Source organism: Rhineura floridana, chromosome 4 (assembly GCF_030035675.1).
Source record: "Rhineura floridana isolate rRhiFlo1 chromosome 4, rRhiFlo1.hap2, whole genome shotgun sequence".
In the NCBI taxonomy this organism is placed as follows: domain Eukaryota; kingdom Metazoa; phylum Chordata; class Lepidosauria; order Squamata; family Rhineuridae; genus Rhineura; species Rhineura floridana.
Window position 1 is genome coordinate 106,334,253 of NC_084483.1, and position 20,295 is coordinate 106,354,547.

General features: G+C 40.7%; 1 protein-coding gene across 4 annotated transcripts in view; it reads right to left on the minus strand.

Annotated features, from left to right (window-relative positions):
• Positions 1–6,993: 6,993 nt before the first annotated feature.
• MAP3K5 (mitogen-activated protein kinase kinase kinase 5) overlaps positions 6,994–20,295 on the minus strand; it is a 200,675-nt gene continuing 187,373 nt past the window's right edge. For 3 of the 4 annotated variants that reach the window (XM_061623946.1, XM_061623944.1, XM_061623947.1), the window contains 5 exons: positions 17,077–17,320; positions 15,043–15,155; positions 11,071–11,183; positions 9,170–9,246; positions 6,994–7,903 (listed from right to left, as the gene is read on the minus strand). In XM_061623946.1, coding sequence (XP_061479930.1) covers positions 7,843–7,903; positions 9,170–9,246; positions 11,071–11,183; positions 15,043–15,155; positions 17,077–17,320 — 608 coding nt within the window. In that variant the 3' untranslated portion in view covers positions 6,994–7,842. Of the gene's footprint in view, positions 7,904–9,169; positions 9,247–11,049; positions 11,184–15,042; positions 15,156–17,076; positions 17,321–20,295 lie in introns of those variants that run through there. The other variant, XM_061623945.1, reaches the window with a different exon arrangement.

Sequence of the window (20,295 nt, forward strand, 5' to 3'; positions counted from 1 at the left end):
TTCATTATTTTTCGGTCATCCATATGACACCGCGCGCTTTTGCGCATTCAATACCACAAATCATACGATTTGCTTTTTTAAACCGGGAATCATCCGCTGTACCTTCAGGCGCTCGGATGCAATACCGCGGACTTTACAGCTGTGGGCGTTTGATGGGCGGTTCTTGGGCAGTTCCCCATATCCCTTCCCTCATTCTCAGCCAATCACGTATTTCCACTGTTGCGCATGTGCACAAATGTCCTGGGAAAGCCTGGGAAAAAGGAACCTATCAGAGCAATGGTGTGGTGTTGGGGGGGTCCCCTGCAACTTCTACTGCGCAGATGCAAAAAAGTGCATTTGTGCAGAAGCAGCAACAGCGGTTAATTTTTAGCCAGCCTGCAAACTGGGCAGCTGCTCAGGGTGAAATCTGCAATTGTGGTTGTTTGTAAACTTTTTCAAGGGAGAAAATGTTTATCTTTGCCTAACCTCCACCTCCCACCCCTCACCCCCCCCCCCGCATCAAATGCCCTTCTTGAATGTATTATTGGTCTTTGCTTCCAGGCATCCAGAGTTTGGGGGGGGAAGAGAAATAGAGGCTTTCCTCTTGGATTACAGACTCTCACACACCCTTACTCAATTTCACTTTCCTGCCTGCAAGGCTACTCTCTTTGAGTTTTGTCAATTTCAACCACAGCCTGCAGGTTCTGGCAGCCCAGCTGAGCTGAAAAGCATACAGTGGCTTTTGTGAAATATTGCAAATACAAGCAAAAAACTCACAGGAATTATTGGCATATAAGTGGTTTGCTAGAGCGTCTCAGCTGCCCACAACCATAGAGACTGGTGGTCTACCTTCCTAGACATGACACATCATTACTTGCTGTTCTGGAGAAATAAGTAGAATTGCAATCATGTGTATCTCCAGAAACTTTAATATGCGTAAAGGTAGAAAAGCATACAGTCGGGTTTGCGAAATATCGCAAATACAAACAAACAAAAATACAGGAATTATAGGCATATAAGTGGTTTGCATGTTTCTTTTATCAAAGGGAACACCACAAAGCCTGTGCTGGTCGCTTCAGCGGATTGACACAGCAGCACGTGGGGCTGTTTGCCCGCATTCCCTGGCCAAGCCAAGAGCGGCCACCCATGGGGGGGCTGTTTGCTTCCCTCAGTGGCAGCATTCCTGCCACCGAGCCACATAACAGTCTGGGGCTGAACTCTGCGGTGAATGAGCCCAGGGGTTATGGGGGGATTCACCCGGCGATTACAAGCGCTGATCCCTTGCACTGCCCACAATCCCCCTGGATGGTCAGGGGCACCTGGAGACACCCTCCCCCCGGCCGGCGCTGCTCCAGAGTGGTGAGCGACAAGGAACTCCATTACAGCCACTACTACCAAACCATCAGGAAATTCAAACTTTCGCGCTCATACGTTCAAGCGCATGCGCCTTGTTGTGCTTTGTTGCAAAGGGGGAGAGGAGCATACGTCATTTTTTTGCGGACCAATTGGCTGATGGGGGGAGTGTTATGGGCGGAGCTGGGAAAAAGTGAGAAGTCCTCTCGCTGCGTGTGTGGGTGCAAAAAAGCGGGGGGGGGTTTATTGGGAAAGAGCGAACAAACAGGCAAAGTGAGGACTGTCAGATGACGAACTGGATATGGAAAACGTGGATTATCCCGTTCCGTTTGGATGAGCCCAAAGTGGCACCCCCTAGCTGAATTCGTTTTGGAAGTAGCATATTCCTATTTGGGCTCAAGAGAAAGGCAAAAATGTGCATTTAAAAAATCTCATTTATGGAGGAGCGTTGCTTCGTGAGCACGGTCAAAGCACTTTCAGGACCTTCGTGTTTGCATTTCAGTCCCTTCGGAATCCTGCACTTTCCCTGTGGAGCCGTCAAGGAAGGCCGGCGACGACCAATTGTTTAACGTGAGAAAAATAAAAGGTACTGGCCCCGGCTTACCAGCTGTTAATTGAAGTATAAATCCGTTTGGAAGTCCACGGCAGCTGAGAAGAACTGTAAACCTTGAATTAATTGGAGCCAAAGTACAGCACCGAACAGCAGCAGATGGTACTAAAGCTGTGGTTAGTTCCATAGGCTAGAGAAGGTGAATGAAATCTAGTACCTATCATAAAACAATTAAAGCATTATATAACCAAACGGAAGAAATAAAACATACACAATGCATCGAACCAGTATAAATTTGAGAACATCTGAAATTGTATTACAATAACTCCTTTGAACATTCAGAAGTTGCAGCTTTTAAAAAAAATGTTTTATAGCTGCGCTCAATGTTATCAAGTTAACCTGTCTGAATAGGATGTTCATTTCTTGCTTTGGTTCTTGGATAGTCCCTTGTAAGTTAAAGGCTCCCTTTCAATCATTTATAAATGCTAGTTCACACACTAGTATAGCAATTGCTGCAGAAATCTCAGTGAGGTTCATCCAACACCCTTCATTCCCTCCCCATAAATATTATGACAGGTGCTGTCTCTGTTGTCTTTTCAGCACCTACTGAAGACCTGTAGGAAATGAGAAATTAAGAAATGGGTTTCCTTTAATAGTGAGAAGTGATGTAGTAAAAGCTATTAGGATTACAGCGCAAGGTCTGAGTGAGTGATATCAATGAGATTAAACGGGAAACCTATTAACATAACCATCATCCAAGTCTATGCTCCAACGGCAAATGCAGAAGAGGAATTGGAGATATTTTACGGAGAAGTACAGGAAGAAATTGATCACACACCAAAACAAGATGTGCTGATAATCATGGGGGACTGGAATGCAAAAGCAGGGAACAGAGAAGAACTAGGAATTGTGGGGAAATGGGGCTTAGGAGATAAAAATGAAGTAGGAGAGAGACTTATTGAATTCTGTGAAGCCAACAATTTGTTTCTTGAGAACACTTTTTTGAGCAACTGAAAAGACGACTGTACACGTGGATATCACCAAATGGTCAATATAGAAATCAAATTGATTATATAATTGGTAGCAGAAGATGGAGAAGTTCCATACATTCTAAGACCAGGAGCAGACTGTGGTATAGATCATGAACTGGTTGTATCAAAAATCAGAATAAAGCTAAAGAAGAAGAACAAAACAATCATAATGCCAAAATACAATTTAAATAACATCCCAGAAGAATATAAAGATCAAATAAAAAACAGATTTGAGGCTTTAAACTTAGTTGACAGAGAACCAGAAGAACTATGGAGTGAAGTCAGAGACATTATCAGGGAAGAATGCAAAAAGACAATACCTCTAGTAAAAAAGAAAGACCTCAATGGATGACTGAAGAAACTCTTAAAATGGTTAAAGAGAGAAGGAAAGCAACCCTAAATGCAACAATACAGCGACTAGTACACAGGGACAAAGACAACTATTACAATAGTTATTGTATGGAAAATAGAAAAGGACAACAAAAAGGGAAGAAAAAGAGCCCTATTCCAAGATTGGAGAAATGAAAGGGAAATTTAAACCAAGAGTAGGGATGATGAATAATCAACAGGGGAACACACTGACTGACCGAGATGAAATAAAAGGAAGATGGAAGCAATACACTGAAGAACTCTATAAAAGAGATGCCAGGATGACAGATTCATTCATGGAGGAACCATATGATGAAGAACCAGACGTTTTAGAATGCGAGGTGAAAGCTGCTCTTAAAATACTTGGAAGAAACAAATCACCATACCAGATGACATACCAATAGAGTTGCTACAAGGTACTGAGACTGAATCTGTCCAAATATTGACAAAAAGTTGTCAAGAAATATGGAAAACTAAACAAGGGCCCACAAACTGGAAGAGTTCAATATATATCCCAATTCGAAAGAAAGGGGATCCCAGGGAATGCAGTAATTATCAAACTATTGCCTTAATATCTCATGCAAGCAAAGTAATGCTCAGGATTCTACAACAAAGGCTCTTACCATATATGGAGTGAGAAATGGCAGACATCCAAGCTGGATTTAGAAAGGGAAGAGACACCATTGCAAGCATACATTGGATAATGGAACAGACCAAGGAATTTCAGAAAATCACAGTGCTTTATAGATTACAGCAAAGCCTTTGTCTGTGTAGATCATGGGAAACTATGGAATGCTTTAAAAGACATAGCGGTGCCACAGCATCTGTTTGTCCTGATGCACAACCTATGCTCTGGACAAGAGGCTACTGTAAGGACAGAATATGGAGAAACCGATTGGTTCCCCATTGGTGTGAGACAGGGGTGTATTTTATCACCCTATTTGTTTAATCTGTACGCAGAACATATACGGAAAGCAGGATTGGACCAAGATGAAGGAGGTGTGAGAATTGGAGGGAGAAATATCACCAATTTAAGATATGCAGATGATACCACACTACTAGCAGAAACCAGTAATGATTTGAAACAAATGCTGATGAAAGTTAAAGAGGAAAGCACAAAAGCAGGACTACAGCTGAACGTCAAGAAGACTAAAGTAATGACAACAGAAGATTTATGTAACTTTAAAGTTCACGATGAGGACATTGAACTTGTCAAGGATTATCAATACCTCGGCACAGTCATTAACCAAAATGGAGACAATAGTCAAGAAATCAGGAGGCTAGGACTGGGGAGGGCAGCTATGAGAGAACTAGAAAAGGTCTTCAAATGCAAAGATGTATCACTGAACACTAAACTCAGGATCATTCAGACCATGGTATTCCTGATATCCATGTATGGATGTGAAAGTTGGACAGTGAAAAAAGCGGACAAGGGAAAAATCAACTCATTTGAAATGTGGTGTTGGAGGAAAGCTTTGCGCATACAATTGACTGCAAAAAAGACCTATAATTGGGTGTTAGAACAAATTAAACCAGAACTATCACTAGAAGCTAAAATGATGAAACTGAGGTTATCGTACTTTGGACACCTAATTAGAAGACATGATTCACTAGAAAAAACAATAATGCTGGGAAAACAGAAGGGAATAGAAAAAGAGGAAGACCAAACAAGAGATGGATTGATTCCATAAAGGAAGCCACAGACCTGAACTTACAAGATCTGAACAGGGTGGTTCATGACAGACGCTCTTGGAGGTCACTGATTCATAGGGTCGCCATAAGTCGTAATTGACTCGAAAGCACGTAACAACTGAAGACCTTCCTCTTCCAACAAGCCTTTTAAGTGACACCTTTATCTCACTTTGCATCTGTATTGTCTTGAAGATGTTTTTATTGTTTTATCACTTGTTCTTTGCAACTGGGCTTCTTTGGGAGGAAGGGCAGGATATAAATTTAATAACAGAACTACTTTGCATTTTTGCTTTAAATTCCACAACATCTTGCATTGCTATAGAATCTTGTACAACAAATGTAGAGATGCTGTTGTACCTCTCATCCTTGGCTGGTTGGAAAAGGCTGCTGTTGCACCAGAGCAGAGAGGAGTCCAATCCTGTTGATGCGGAAAGGATTGTATTGTAAACACTCTCCTGTTTTTTCCTGGTGTGCCTCTTACCGTATCTGATTTCAAACAATTTTGGACACATCCCTTTTTGAACAGACCTCTCTTCATAAGAACATAAGAAGAGCCTGCTGGATCAGGCCAGTGGCCCATCTAGTCCAGCATCCTGTTCTCACAGTGGCCAACCAGGTGCCTGGGGGAAGCCCGCAAGCAGAACCCGAGTGCAAGAACACTCTGCCCTCCTGAGCCTTCCGGCAACTGGTTTTCAGAAGCATGCTGCCTCTGACTAGGGTGGCAGAGCACAGCCATCATGGCTAGTAGCCATTGATAGCCCTGTCCTCCATGAATTTGTCTTCCCCTCTGCCAGAATCACCAGTTCCATGTTTTTGAAGGGCCTTCATGTTCAGAAGCATTGCCAAGGAGAGTGACTTGTGATCCTTTCTTGTACAGAAGCAAGTCTTCAGATTGTGCCATAGATTTCTCACAGAGATAAAAGCACATGTCCAGTTACTGACCTGTCTCAGTTCATTAGATGATTTCAGACTGGTACTAAATTGAAGTAATGTTCAAAGCAGGGGAGGGAATAAGCTCTTTCAATAATGTCACCAATGATCCACAATAAAATCTGTTGCTATGCAATTAAATATATTTTTATAGTTGGGCAAAGGGACATATATATCCCAACATTCTAAGACTTAAAATATTAGGGCAGGGATTTGCTGCACTTTGTCACTCCTGATCAGGAAGTGTAGCCGATGCCAGCAAGGACTGTTGTCAGTTCCAATCAGTTCTTAAAACAAGCCTTGCTTGCCAAGTAACAATAGGGAGCACATCTTAAGGCTCCTTATTGTTCCTTTACAGCCACATCTTTATGTGCCCCACACATGAAATCACCTAATTTGGCTTGTGGCCAGAGATTTCCCACTGCTGCTTTAAGTCTATAGGCCTCCTCATATTCCCCTAAGTGAGAGCTTGTAGAATCGTAGAGTTGGAAGGGGCCTATAAGGCCATCGAGTGCAGCTTCCTTTGATGTGCACCAAAGTGTGTGCTTCATTAGCACAGCCTCTGCATGCTTGATGCCTCATGTCTGGCGGCTAAACGCAGAAGAGTAAAGATGGTGACGGCTGCCTTCTAGAGCATCCACCAAAGCGAGTATGAAGGAAGACTTGGCTGCAAGTTCCACTGAATTCAACAGTACTTACACCCAAGCAAATTTGTGTAAGATTGCAGCCAAAGGTGAACTTGCCATTATGCTTTGCTGTAACATAGGGAGTAGAGTCATTCCATTTCTTAGGCTAGGTATGAATTTTTACTTTTCCCAAATGCTTGCATATGCCAGGAACAATGATCCAGTTCCATTGTATTCAAGGCATTGATGGATAGTTGGTGTGTTTTCAATTACCCATTCCTCAAAAAAGAAAAGAAAAAAAAAAGCATCTGCATGTTCTTTTGATTTAAGAGATTGCTGGTGGGTTTTAGAGATGCTTCTGCCTGTTATATTTTCATTAGCAGGGTCCTTTAATTATTCTGCATTTCCATCGTAGTTCAAATCTTTCAGTTATAACTTTAAAACCATTAAGGCAAGAAATGTCTTACAATTGTGCACTTTTTTATTCCTAAAATGTGTATCACAATGGATAGCTTTAGAACAAGCTAACAGTACTGTATGTAGTTCAGGCATATGTAACTGGTACAGTTCAGTAGTACATAAACAACACTAAAAACAAATGCACTGTAGACTGGGATTTAAGTTACTAAAATAAAAACAATATAAACATTTAGAGAGGACTATAGGTACTACCAAGTATAATATTCAGCATACTAGAAGGAAAAGCTACCAAATAAGCTTTACATGATCATTTCAATTATGAATTCCACCCCACATTATGAAAACATGCAAGGACCTTGAGCAACATGTTCAGTCCTTGGAAAGGACCCATGGACCGTTGTCTCTTCCCCCATCCATTCCCCAGAAAGCTCTGTGTTCACCCAAAGCCACCCTGAAGTTATATGTCTCCTTTCGCCTGTGCATGCTGAGAAAAAGAAGCCAGGTCCCAGAAAACACCATGCCTCATCACAGGCTCTGGTTGCACACAGAAAACCTAAAAACCTAATTTTCACATTTGTTTCAGTGATGTAGAATCACATGAAATCTTACAATGGGTCTGTGTAATATCAACATGAAGTATAATTGCTGTTCCGGCATTTTAGAAAAAGAAGATTCTATGTAAAAAAAAATTAAACTAAAATAATAGTCAATGTTACTGACTGATCCCTCAGGAACATTAGGAGTAGGTGCAGCCAAAATGCTGCAGTGTCCTTAGCAATGGTAAACAAATACTGGATTAAAGTGCAACAGCATCTTTTTGACAGAAATCCTGCTCTGGGTTGCAGGAAAGCTCCAGTTCTCTTCAGAGACAGTGGAATTCCTTCAGTCAAGGTCAGGTGTGCTTCTCTCGAAAGTCAGTAATGGCCTTCCACAGCGTACATAAAATCCCACCTCTGAAAAAGAAAGTCACAGCAGTTATTTTATTCACAACAAACGGGTTTTTTTTTCCACAGGCAAAATGTCTTCATTCAGATACCCTCTGGGCGTAGGACCAGCAACACACTAATTTTAGTTCCTACAAAATCACTATACAATAATAAAATCCTAATGGGGATCTTCACAAGTGATGCTAAAAAGCCACTTCAGTCAGAAGTTGGTAACTTGCAAATATTCCACACCACCACCACTATAAATATTAATTATATCAGGCTCTAATGATGAACCTCCAGTGGTTTTCCACTAGGACAGCTCCACATCTCAGAAGTGCTGCAACCTCAGGAGCTCCCAGACCAATGACTAGGCCCAAAGGTTAATACTTTTAATATGATAGGGCAAGAGCACAGTTTTAAAGTCAAACAGGCATTCTTACCAATACAGTCCTTACATTCAAATTTACTTATTTATTAAATTTATATCCCGCCCTTCCTCCCAGAAGGAGCCCAGGATGGCAAATTATAGAAGTGGAATATACAAAAACCAATGTATGCAAAAATATACTTTCTGCATTAGGGCCACAAACTAGGAGGGGAGGAGGAGGAAGTTAGATGCTCCTTTTAAAATTAAAAAGTATAAGTAACACATGAGGACTGCAGAAGAGAAATAAGAAATGATTTAACTACTAAAGATTGTTTGCTGCAAACTGCTACCATTATGCAAAACCTTGAGAAAACTGAGGTTGCACTGATGCAGGAACTGTACCCATGGTTTACTACAAATAGTGCAGCAGGTATACCACCTCAATAAAAAAATTAAATATCAAGAATACCAAATGGTGTAATGATCCTCACTTTTCTACCTAGGATATTCAATAAATTTATTTTTCCTGACTTTTCTTCACTAATATCACTAGAATGTATTCCAGTGGCATAAACTCTTCTGCTACTGAAACCAACAAATATTCAGAAAAAAATTCTGAATTTATCACATACATTCTAAGTATGTGATAATGCTGATGATCAGGTTTATTTCATGCACTTTTCTAGTTTTAGAAACTAACTACATACTTGATATGTGTATGTACTAGTTTAGTTTTAGCTATCATTAAAAAATGTTAAACAAAGCAACACAATTTATAAAAATGTATTATCAATAAGGATTCAATATGTGTACTTAAAAGATGTCAGTCTCAGAACTTTATAAATAAAAACAATTAATTTATGTAAATAACAATAAGCCATTTGAGAAAAAGAGTGCTACAGCTTTAAAAAAAACTTGTTTACCTGAGTCTAAGGCATTTTAGATCATCTCGAGTAACGTAGCAGAGAACGTCCATTAATGTGTAGTCTTCTGCAAAAAACTAAAACAAGAAATCTATGATGAAAGTTATGCTGATGGTGATGCCACTGGTTAGCATACTGGCTTTAGTCTCAAAGTCATACAATATCCCTGATTAAAATTTACTTTTCTGAAAGATACTCAATGCACATAAAACTTACAAGGATAAGTGTATGAGAAATGTAATTGCTTTTGCTTAATACTTCAGTTCTGTGTGTATACCTGTAAGAGTGAAGTAAGAGAACTACAGTGTTCTGGATGTTTTCGCAAGATAATATAAAGAACACTGGAACTTACTTTATCAAGACTATCATGAAGACAGAGTTGAGTTAGGACAGGTGCAATGCCTAAGAAACCAGTTAAAATACTTAAAATTAAATAGTAAGCTTCTCACTGGTATACTTTCACACTATATATCAGGGTTGGGAAAGCTATGGACCTCCAGATATGACTGGACTTCAACTCCTCGTTGTGCATATGCAGAGAATCAGAGTTCTGAACTCCATGTGTCTGTGTGTGATTTACCTGAAGAAGCAAGCTTTTTACCCTGCGGTTAAGTCAGAGAGATTTGCAAAAATAAGAAAAGTTACTTTATTTATAAAAATGCATAGTAGACAGGAAAGTACTCTAGTTCTAGCTAAGTAAGTAAGTTGAAGGCACAATACCCAGGCTTAGACATTGCCCTTATGCTTCAGGAGAGAGAACAAAGACAATGATGCCTTCTCTCTCTCGGACAGTTGGAGAAGAGGTAAACAGGAAGAAGGGTCAGAAGTGAGGTCAGCTTCCCTGAGAGTATCAGTTTACATGAAAGGAAGACAGGTAGAGAACAGCACAGGTAAAGATAGGCAAGTCTAGCCCACTGGAGGACCCTCTCTCTATCTCCCCTCAAGTATACAAAGAGAACAAACAGGAGTTGCTCTTGCCACACTTCCAACACCCATCAGCCCCAGCCAGCTTGGCCAATGGTCAAGAGTGATGGGAGACGGAGTCCAGCAACATCGCAAGAACCATAGGCTCCCCGCCCCTACTCTAGATGGTAAAGATATCAACAATAAGCATTTTTTTAAAAAAAATCCAGATTCTTCAAACCATTTAGATTGCTTAGTCCCATGACCTCAGTAAAAAAAGGAGTAAATTTGCTTGTTTAGTTGCTTCATGGATTTTAGCAAAGTTACAGAAGATTTTATCCAACAGCAGTTGGCAAGCTCGGGATTGCATGGGTGCACTGGCAGAGCCAATTCAGTTAACCACATTGGTCCAACCTCACCGGCATGCTGCCCCATCCAAGTGAGTGGTAGTGATAACAGTGTTGGGAGGTAAGCTCTGGGCACAGCCTTACTGAATTGTTCACTAGAGTCACAAACAATATTTTTAAATTGACTTGTGAGAAAAATGTTTGACTTCATGGTAGTTTACAGAAATTCTTCAGAAAACACCCAGAGCTCAGTGGTGGAACACATACTTCACATATAGAAAACCTATAACTCAGTGGTTGAACAGTGAAGTCTAATGCCCAGCATTCCCTACTTAAAGACTAGTCAGATCATTGAGCCAACTAGCTCACGATTCATGAACTAGTGTTCCAGTGATCTGACACAATATAATCAGCTCTCTATGTTCACATCCATACCATCTTTCAACACATTGTATCGATTCTAATCCAGGAAGGATGAACAAAAATAGGAATTTCTTTTTATGCTTTCTATACTCATCACATTTTCTTCCCACTATTTGAACGTTTTCTTTTCAAAACTATGGGTAAAGCAACAGTTAAAGGTTTGCAAACAAAACTTCTGGGTCTAGCATAATCACAAACAGAACATACCTAATAAAATATCTTTCCTACCCTTTTTATGGTTTCTTCATCAGCACCATGAACTCTCAGCCAGTTAGTAAGATCAGGATCTTCAACCCCTCCATCAGCTGTGCTAAGGCGAGAGAGAGACGTACCAGGAATATCTGGAACAAATGTTTAGACAAGTCAATTGGTATATTTTTACATTTTCACAGAACTATTAACATTATTTGGCCTTCAGGCAGAATTTTATATAATGTACTTTGTATTAACTACACAAGGGTTAAATGGTAGATAAAGATTATGAACTTCAGAATTGAGCCTGTGCTAATTATGATTTGCAGCCAAGATGAAGAAATAGGTGAGGAAAGGCATATCCACTGTATATATAATCATGCAGTTTGTCATTTTAGGTAACTGATTAGGAAGAACCCATTTAGAAGAAAAATATTTCTTTATGGTCCCTGTGTACATAAACTACAGCTAAGCAGAACACACTATGGTACAAATTAATATGAATTATTAAAATAAGTGAAAACAAAAATGGACTTAATTAGCCATGAAAATGTTATTTCAGCAGACAGATGGAAAACAATGTATTGTTATGAGCATGGGGGTTGGGATGGATGATTCCTGTGGGTCCTCTTTCCAGCCTCTGATTTGGGATCCTGTGCCCTGGGAGGCTGGCTCTGCTAGTCAGATGAATCTCCTTTGTTAATCAAATAGAGTGACCAGGTAAGATAATAGGCTCTATCAGTTGCCCAGCAACTGTGAATGGGCCAGGAAGACCCCTTTTGTAATTTAAAACTCTGCAGAAGAGCCTCCCCCCCCACTCCTGGCAGCTAGCAGAAGTTGTGCTTGTAGTTTGGATGGTGTCTAGAGAATTGCTGGGAACTGGAAGGCAGGCAGAGAGACTCTCTGCACCATGGCCTTTGGGGTGCCTCCTGCAACCCAGATGAAAAAGCTGGATACTGGACTGTGGATGCATTGAACCCCTCCATCCTTGAGCTCAGGTTGGAATGTGTGTAAATAAATAAACCATATTTAATAAAGACACCGCAGTGTCCGCTGACCTTCTTCCCAAAGGAACCCAAACCACGGAAGTGTGCAGGGACCCCAGGAGTCTCACCCCCTGGAGATTGGGGAGGCGCGCAACAGCATGCTAGAACACTTCAAAGAAGTCATAGTTTGCACACATAAAGGGCTTAAGGCTTAGCTTTGTGAATTATAGATAAGTGATTGTTGAGGGGCAAGAGGCACTCAATTATACTTGCCCAGGTCTGTGTCAGAATTCTCTCATAAGAGCTGCCATGCTGAATGCAACCAAGGTCAATCTAGCATTTTTTTCTCATCAGTGGTTTGCAAGATTTCTCTGGACACCCAAAAGCAGTGTACCATTGCGGAGAGAAACAATGGGGAATGATTGTTGCCATTACACCTGATGTGAGTTCTCCGGAAGCATTTGGCTAGCCACATTTGAGAAAAGGGGCAAGAGCAGATGAATCCTCCTTTTGATTAGATGGGGTTTTCCTTACATTCTCATTTGAAACTCAAGCTTTTACAGCAGGGATAGGGAACCTGTGGCCCTCCAGATTTTGTTGGACGCCAACTTCCATCAGTCCCAGCATGGCCAATGGTCAAGGGTGATAGGAGCTGAAGTCCACCAACATCTGGAGAGTTACAGGGTCCTTTGTAGCAAGGATCTTTTTTTCTTAGAAAAAAGATGTGGTTTGAAATATTAGACCTTTCCTAATAGGTAATTTGGTTAAACTCTATCAATATATTCATACCTGCTCATACATACATATGTAAGCACTGACACAGGTCAGTGTGAGGGTTTACCAGGGTTTTATAGACTATGTTTGCTTTACAATAGTGTGTAATCTTATGTTTATCCTGGAGGATAGGGTGTATTAATTAATCATACCAAAAGTTAATTCCTGCTTCTGTAATGCTTTGCAAAATTATTGATTGCTCTAATTTTACATATGTAATTTATTTACATATATAGTTTAATCAAAATAAAAATGTTACCTGGTGTGAAGTGGAACTCTCCCTATGACCCCATGCATAGTTTGGCTGGGATAGAAAATTTTGGGATTTGATTTGGTTTGGTTACACCAGCATAGTTCTGTAAAAGATTTAACTGGAAAAACGTATATTGAGTTGTACAATGTTGTTATGAGCATGGGGGGTTGGAATGGATTCATCCTGTGGGTCACCTTTCCAGCCTCTGATCTGGAATCCTGTGCCTTGGAATGAGGAACTCTCTGCTGGTCAAATGAGTCTTTTGTTAACCAAACAGATTGGCCAGGTAAGATAGTGGGCCGATCAGTTGCCTAGCAACGGAGAATGGGCTAGGAAGACCCCTTTTGTGATTGAAACTCTCCTGGAGAGGCTCTCCCCCACTCCTGGCAGCTAGCAGGTGTGCTTGTAGTTTTGAGTTCTGTGTAGAGAATGGCTGGGGCTGCAGGGAGACGAGCTCTCTGCACCATGGCATTTTGGGTGCCTCCTGTAACCTCGATGGGAAAGCTGAATATTGGACTGCTGATGCATTGAAACCCTCTATTCTGAAGTTCAGGATGGAATGTGTGTAAATAAACCATATTTCATAAAGACACCACAGTCTCCGCTGACCTTCTTCCAAAGGAAACCAAACCCTGGATGAGCACAGGGACCCCCAAAATCTCACCGCTCGGAGATTGGGGGAGGCGCACAACAATATTACTGTGCACATTCAATACAATGCCAGAACTGTACACTTGGGAGGGCATTTAATTGAGCAGGGATCCAAAAATAGTTGGTGGGATTTTTCCCCCCTTGGATTTTCTCCTCCCATAGGCAGTGCTGGCACTTCATCCTGTAGTGATATCCTGTAGTTTGCCTTCCAGGTTGTAATACTCTTGGTCATTACAAGACCTGTGTGGCGCTTTATGCTTACACTTGCAGTTAACACAAATATAGATGAGTAGTATATGCAGCAGTATGTATAGATTTTTGTTGGGAGATTTCCTCTTTCACCGAAGACATTTTATGCAGGTATCACACCACATAGGTAGCAGCTAAAGAAATAATGCAAGAGTATCAGAAGTTCATCAGAAAAGTTTTGCATACACAGGGGATGGAAGAATTGTGTGTGAGGAGATAAATGGGGGAGGGGGAAAATAAAATCTAAATGTACTGCCTTCAAGCCAATTCCAACTTATGGAGACCCTATGAATAGGGTTTTCATGAGGCTGAGAGGCAGTGACTGGCCCAAGGTCACCCAGTGAGCTTCATGGCTATGTGGGGATTCAAACCCTGGTCTCCCAGGTCATAGTCTAACACTTTAACCACTACACCACACTGGCTGATATAAAAAGTGGATGGTGAGAACAATGGATGTAATTAGCTCCAGTTGTGATGGTTGAACATGAAGTTTTGCAAAGAACTACTTCCTGTACAACAGGCTTCAGGTTGGTCTACCTGATCTAGTGGCGAAGCCTTGCCCTAGGTTGTTTGGAAAAGGTACAGGATTCACTTTTGCCTGAATAGGAACTGGCCATCCCCCTTTGCTGAAAAGTGTACTTTTGGCTGTACTGAGCCATCTTTGAATGGTAATTATATGCCATGTTGTGACTGAAGCCTTGTGACAATTAATCTGAATGGTCTGGATGCCTTGTGGGCATTTGCTTTGCACTTAAAAAATGAATTGTATCTTTCTCCTTGTGGTCTAGGTTTCTGTTCCTGCTTACCCTGGTTAACACTCAGTGACCTGTATCAGTGTGTACACATAAATAATAAAACTAGGCATGTTACAAAAAATCCAGAGAGAATCCTGTTGCTAGCTAATACTGTATAACTCTTTGTTCCAAATAAGATACTAACAGCCTATAAAATGTAATAAAAGGTCTTTAACATAGGAAACAAAGTAACCCAAAAGAAAAAGAGGGGTCAGGGTGCATGGGAAGATTATGACTGCATCAGCCTTTTTTTGGAAACTGCTCTGAGGAACAATTATCTTTGAAGATTCTAGTTGAGCACCTATTGGTTGAGTTCTAAGCTTCAGATTTTTGATCTCCTCTTCCTTTTCTTCTATAGCATGATGCAACAGGGCTTGAAATTCTCTCTCCTTCTGTACTAGCTCTTCTAGTAATCTGTTAAGGAAGATAGAGATATGAAAAGGAAGAGTTAAATTTCAGTGTGTTTGCCAAGAGTCTAATAACATTAGTGAAAAGTAGAAACCACATAATTGCATTAGCAATTCCCAAAACCTATTTCAATATCTTTGCACAACTTCAACACCTAACAAGACTACCATAAAGCTTGTACAGTTTCTGAAGAGGAAGCTGTCCGTAATCACAAATACAGGAGACACCTACAGTACTAGGTCTATTTCTGAAGTTCCACTGAAATCTATGGGATGTCATTCTATTCAGTAAAATATATATTTTGTAATTTCTTTCCTGTCTACTGCAAGGAAAACTTGAGGTGGAACATAATAAAAGTCTTGATAAAATCACACTGATTAAAAATTCAGACAGATAAAATATTGGAGCTGATAAAAGAAGCATTATTGCTGTTCCATTCCCGCGGTTCATGATCTGTACCACAGTCTGCTCCTGGTCTTGTCTTAATTGTCTGCATAAGCCAGGTAGCAAAGAAAAGCTTTCAGCAAACATTTGAAGATTAATATAGAAGATGTCTGCTGAATCTCTATTGGAAGAGCATTCCACAGGAGTGGGCCAATAACACTGAAGACTCAGTTCCATACTGATGTCAAATGAGCTTCACCAACTCAGGGGAAAACCAGTGATGCTCCTATATATGATCTCAGTGACAGAGCTGGAATATAACGGTTCAGGCAGTCCTTAAGGTACCCTGGACCGAAATTGTTCTGGGCTTTGTACAAGGACCTTGAACCCAGCTTGGACGTAGATGGGCAGCCAGTGCAGAAGTTTTAACAATGGTGTCACATGTTGTTGGCCATGTGCCCCCATCAGCAGTCTGGCCATTGCATTCTGCTGTATATATGTGTGTATGTGTTATATATATATATAACACATACACACACACACACACACACACACACAATTCCACCATTTGTCTCATAGTGAATTTAATAGATACTCACTGAGTGAAGAAATAAATATTAACCCCTGCAGAGCAATCAATATGACCAAAAATGTTAATATCTATATCTACATGCTTCCATTAATGTTTTAGGAATTAAATCAGCTTTAAAAACACAAGTTCTTGAAAAGAGTTCTAGATGAGGAAGCTAGCAACCAGATCTTATATTATCTCACACACATTATTTGATATTTGTTTTATAATTATTAAGCTCTGGGGATTGAGTCTTCTATAGCGTATTTTGAATGGAGGTCAGTAACAATGAAAACAATGCACTCTAAGTAACTGTACTATCCAGGTGTTCAATAGCTTGGATTTGTTCCTGGTGAATGAATTATTAAAGAAGACCTGGTGGTGGTTCATTCTATTATGAAGATGAATCGTTATTTAATCATGAACTGTGAATGGTAGGAATATAATAGAGGATCTTGGCAACCCTTTTAATTAAGGCAGTTTAAAACCCCAAGGGCATATAAAAGTAAACTTTGGAGTTTTACCTCAATCCAGCTAGATGTGCTATTCACATGGAAGCAGGCTTCTGTGAACATATCCTAGCTGGATGGAAGAACTATCTGCATGGTTTTCCTCATGAATACAATAGTCAGTTTGCTTTTTAAAGAAAATCTAAAATTCTAGTAATTGTCTTGTTGGGGTGAGTCATGGAGTGGAGGATTTATTTGGCCCTTGTCACCCTCCCCATAAAATAGTTGATCAGCAGAATCAGTAGAATGTGCAGCCCTGCCAGCTCCATGTGTACTCCACTAGATTAGGGTGTCAGTGTTGTACTAGCCTCAAAAGGTTAAATTGAACTGGCATATTACTCCTTGTGGTCAAAAATAAAGTAAAATGCCTAACAGATTATGCAATAAAATACCTTAAAATGTTGATGCAGCTTTGTAAGTATAATAAGGAATCAACTCCATGCCTTCAACTGCCTGGCCTTACCTATTCGTTTCCAATTTTAGCCTTCCAAGTTGAACATTGAGGGATCTCTGGGCAGCCTGAGATTCATGGGATACAGTAGAACTGAGTGTGCTCACTCCTGAGGTAGCTATAGCATCTTCCAATACAAGGCAAGGCCGATGAATTGTTGGGTTTGGAGGCTGCTCTTCGTGCTCCTCTTCACCTTCAACATCCTCCTGATCGGCTGTATCACTTTCAGATGCTAAACTGAAGTGTGTCCTCAATTCTGTAACAGAGAAGGCTTGTCTTTAATTATCATAGCAATGACATTGAAGAAAAGTCTGATGAGTTCTGCAACTTCCTGCATGATGGGTAAGAAACCTGGCGGACTTGAATAGGAGAGGCTGCACCCATGCTCCAGGCTGAAACCAATATACAATTCCTGAAATAAGAGAGGATTCTAGGGATAACCTTGCAGATCTGATACATCAGGAACAAAGAAGAAATCAAGCTACTAAATTGGGTGCTGATCCCTGGAGGAAACTGGGGCAGAACGTTTAACTCACAAAGCTTGCTAGTAATGCACCAAGAAGGGTCAAGATCAGATCTATATAAAGCTAGTTATACTCAGCTGATGAGACAGCAGTTTGCAGCAGAAACAATGCTGACTGTACTTAGCTATGTCAGAGTCCTTTAGCTTCCAGTAGCAGCTGAAGAAGTATACTTCCTTATACTGAATCAGATTATTTGTTTATGAAGTCGAGTATGCAGCCTATTGCAACTGGCAGAGGTGCAATCCAGATGTGCTAGCTGTGATCCTTTTTAATTGGGGATGCTGAGGATTGAACTTAGAAAGCTGCTTTATATTAATTCAGCCCAGTGATCCATCTAGCTCAGTGCTGTCTATATTGGCTGGCAATAGCTGTCCAATGTTTCAGGCACAGATCTTTCACAATCCTAACTGGAGATGCCAAGGATTGAACCTGGGATCTTCTGCATACAGAGCATGTGCTCTACTACTGAATTGCAGTCCTCATTCCTTTTTCTTGTTTACTTTCTTTCCTCTTACTAGACTTGTTCCAACCAGCAGACATTTTGTTTTTGCTTTCTCTGTAGTATTTATTTAGTAATATAATAATTTTATAAGCCACCTAACTACAAAGCTCTCAAAGTAGTGTACATAATAATACTGTACTAGTAGCTCCCATCATAGGGACTTCACTCCCCAGATCAGCCTGCCCAGCCAGCTTGTTGTCATGCTGTATTTAAACTTTGCTTTTTAGACAGGTTCTGCTTTTTGCTCTGGTACTTTTAAGCTGCATGGTTCTATCCTGCTTATGTGAGCAGAGATCTATGTTCCATTTCATTTTATGGCTATGCTTTTATTGTAATGTTGGTAATTTTATTGGGTTTATATTGTAAGCTACTTCAGTTCGGTTACATAAGTGAGTTATAATTTCCTACCAGTAAATACACATCTATCAAATCTATGTGTATAGATGTGATATATGTAAATACACATCTATCACATCTATACACATACAGTTGCAACAATTTTTAAATATTAATTTGAAATAGCCATGTCCTTTATATGCAGTAGGATTGGCAGTTTTGTACTTTTTACAATTTGAAAGAGATTGATAGTTGTAAGAAATGGACAGCGGCTTCAGTACTCTGAGACACTGCGCTGTGGCAGCTACAAAATCAACAAGTGCTGACTAGAATTTGCATTACATCCATCAGACAATTCAGTCTCGTGTCTTGTAAATACTTATTGCAGCTGTATGTGGAATAGACGGCGTTAGGATTTTATTTCAAAAAAATCTCTAAAGCTCTTTCCTGGTCACTAAGCTAGGGCACTTTTCGTACAGCAAATGCTTCAGAGTTTACCATTTTTCATGCATTTAACCAAAGTTGCATTTTTCAAAGAATACATCCATCTAGACCAAAGTGCACGCTTCCTACCATTTTTTTCCATTCTTCTCAATACTGTAACTTCAAGAATTGGTGCCTTTCCTCTGCCTCTCCCATTCTTTTTTTCCTTTCGTACAGTGTCTATAGATTGTAAATCTGCGGGCCTGGACTGACTTATCATTTAGTCTCTGTATAGTACTTAGAAAATGTTAAGTACTGTTTAAGCAATACATCATCATCATGATTTTAGAAAGAGCTTAGAAAGTTGATACTGATTAGTTTTTGATAATTTCATGTTAATGTTATGTGCTCAAAAGGGAGCTACTTGGAAAAAACCCACACAGAGAGGTCTGGTCAATTGTGCGTTCGCTGATCACAGCATATACTAAGCATTCTGGGAAGGGGAGAGTCTCAAATTAAATCTGATATAATGCTAAACCGTAATAAAATAAAAGCAGATTATAAACTTGAAGTGCCTTAATAATCAGGCTTCAAAATTTTTAGTTGTACTAGGGGCTTTGCCCCTGCGTACTTTGCGTACCAATCCCACCCCCTGACCCCCCAATCACACAAAAATATCCCAGGCACCCCCATATATGCGTGCACACACACACACACACACCTCCCCAAACTGCCTCCCATGCCTCAGGCAACTCCCCAAACTGCTTCCGCACCCGCAGGCAACTCCCAAAACTGTTCTCCCACTCCCCAGGCAACTCCCAAAATGCTCGCCAGGCACTTGCTGCCACCCTGTTTAGGCAGTTTACTGGCCTCCTGCCTGCCAAGGCTGCTGCCGCTGCCACCTTAACTACTTCCCTACTTCCCACATTGTCACTGCTCACCTGCCCCCAACCCTGGGCTCACTCACCTGGCTCCTCACCTGACCCCTGTCACTCCCATCTGGCTGCCCACTTGGTCGCCTGTCCCCACCTGCCATTCACCCACCCTCCTGCCATCTTTGCTTCCCTCAGTCCTTTGCCCTGCTTTTCTGCCATCCTGCCCCTGCTCCCATTTGTGATGGTGTGATGGCTTCCAAAAATATTATATAGATAAAAATCTTTAAAAACCTGTAGCTCTCAGTCCTAAGCATTGCAACTATGGTCTCCTTCATACTTACATTTTAGTAGGTATACTTTACAAGCACACATAGTTGTTTTTACATTTCTGATCCTTCAAACCATGCTTGAGTCTTGTGCTTGTATACTTCTCCTCACTTAGGGGTACCCAATATAGTGCCCTCCAAATGTTGTTGGCTTCAATTCCCAGAGTGCCAGTCAGCACAGCCAATGGAAGTTGCAGTCCAACAAAATCAGGAGGGCAACTCACTGGCTACCCTGGCCTCAGATT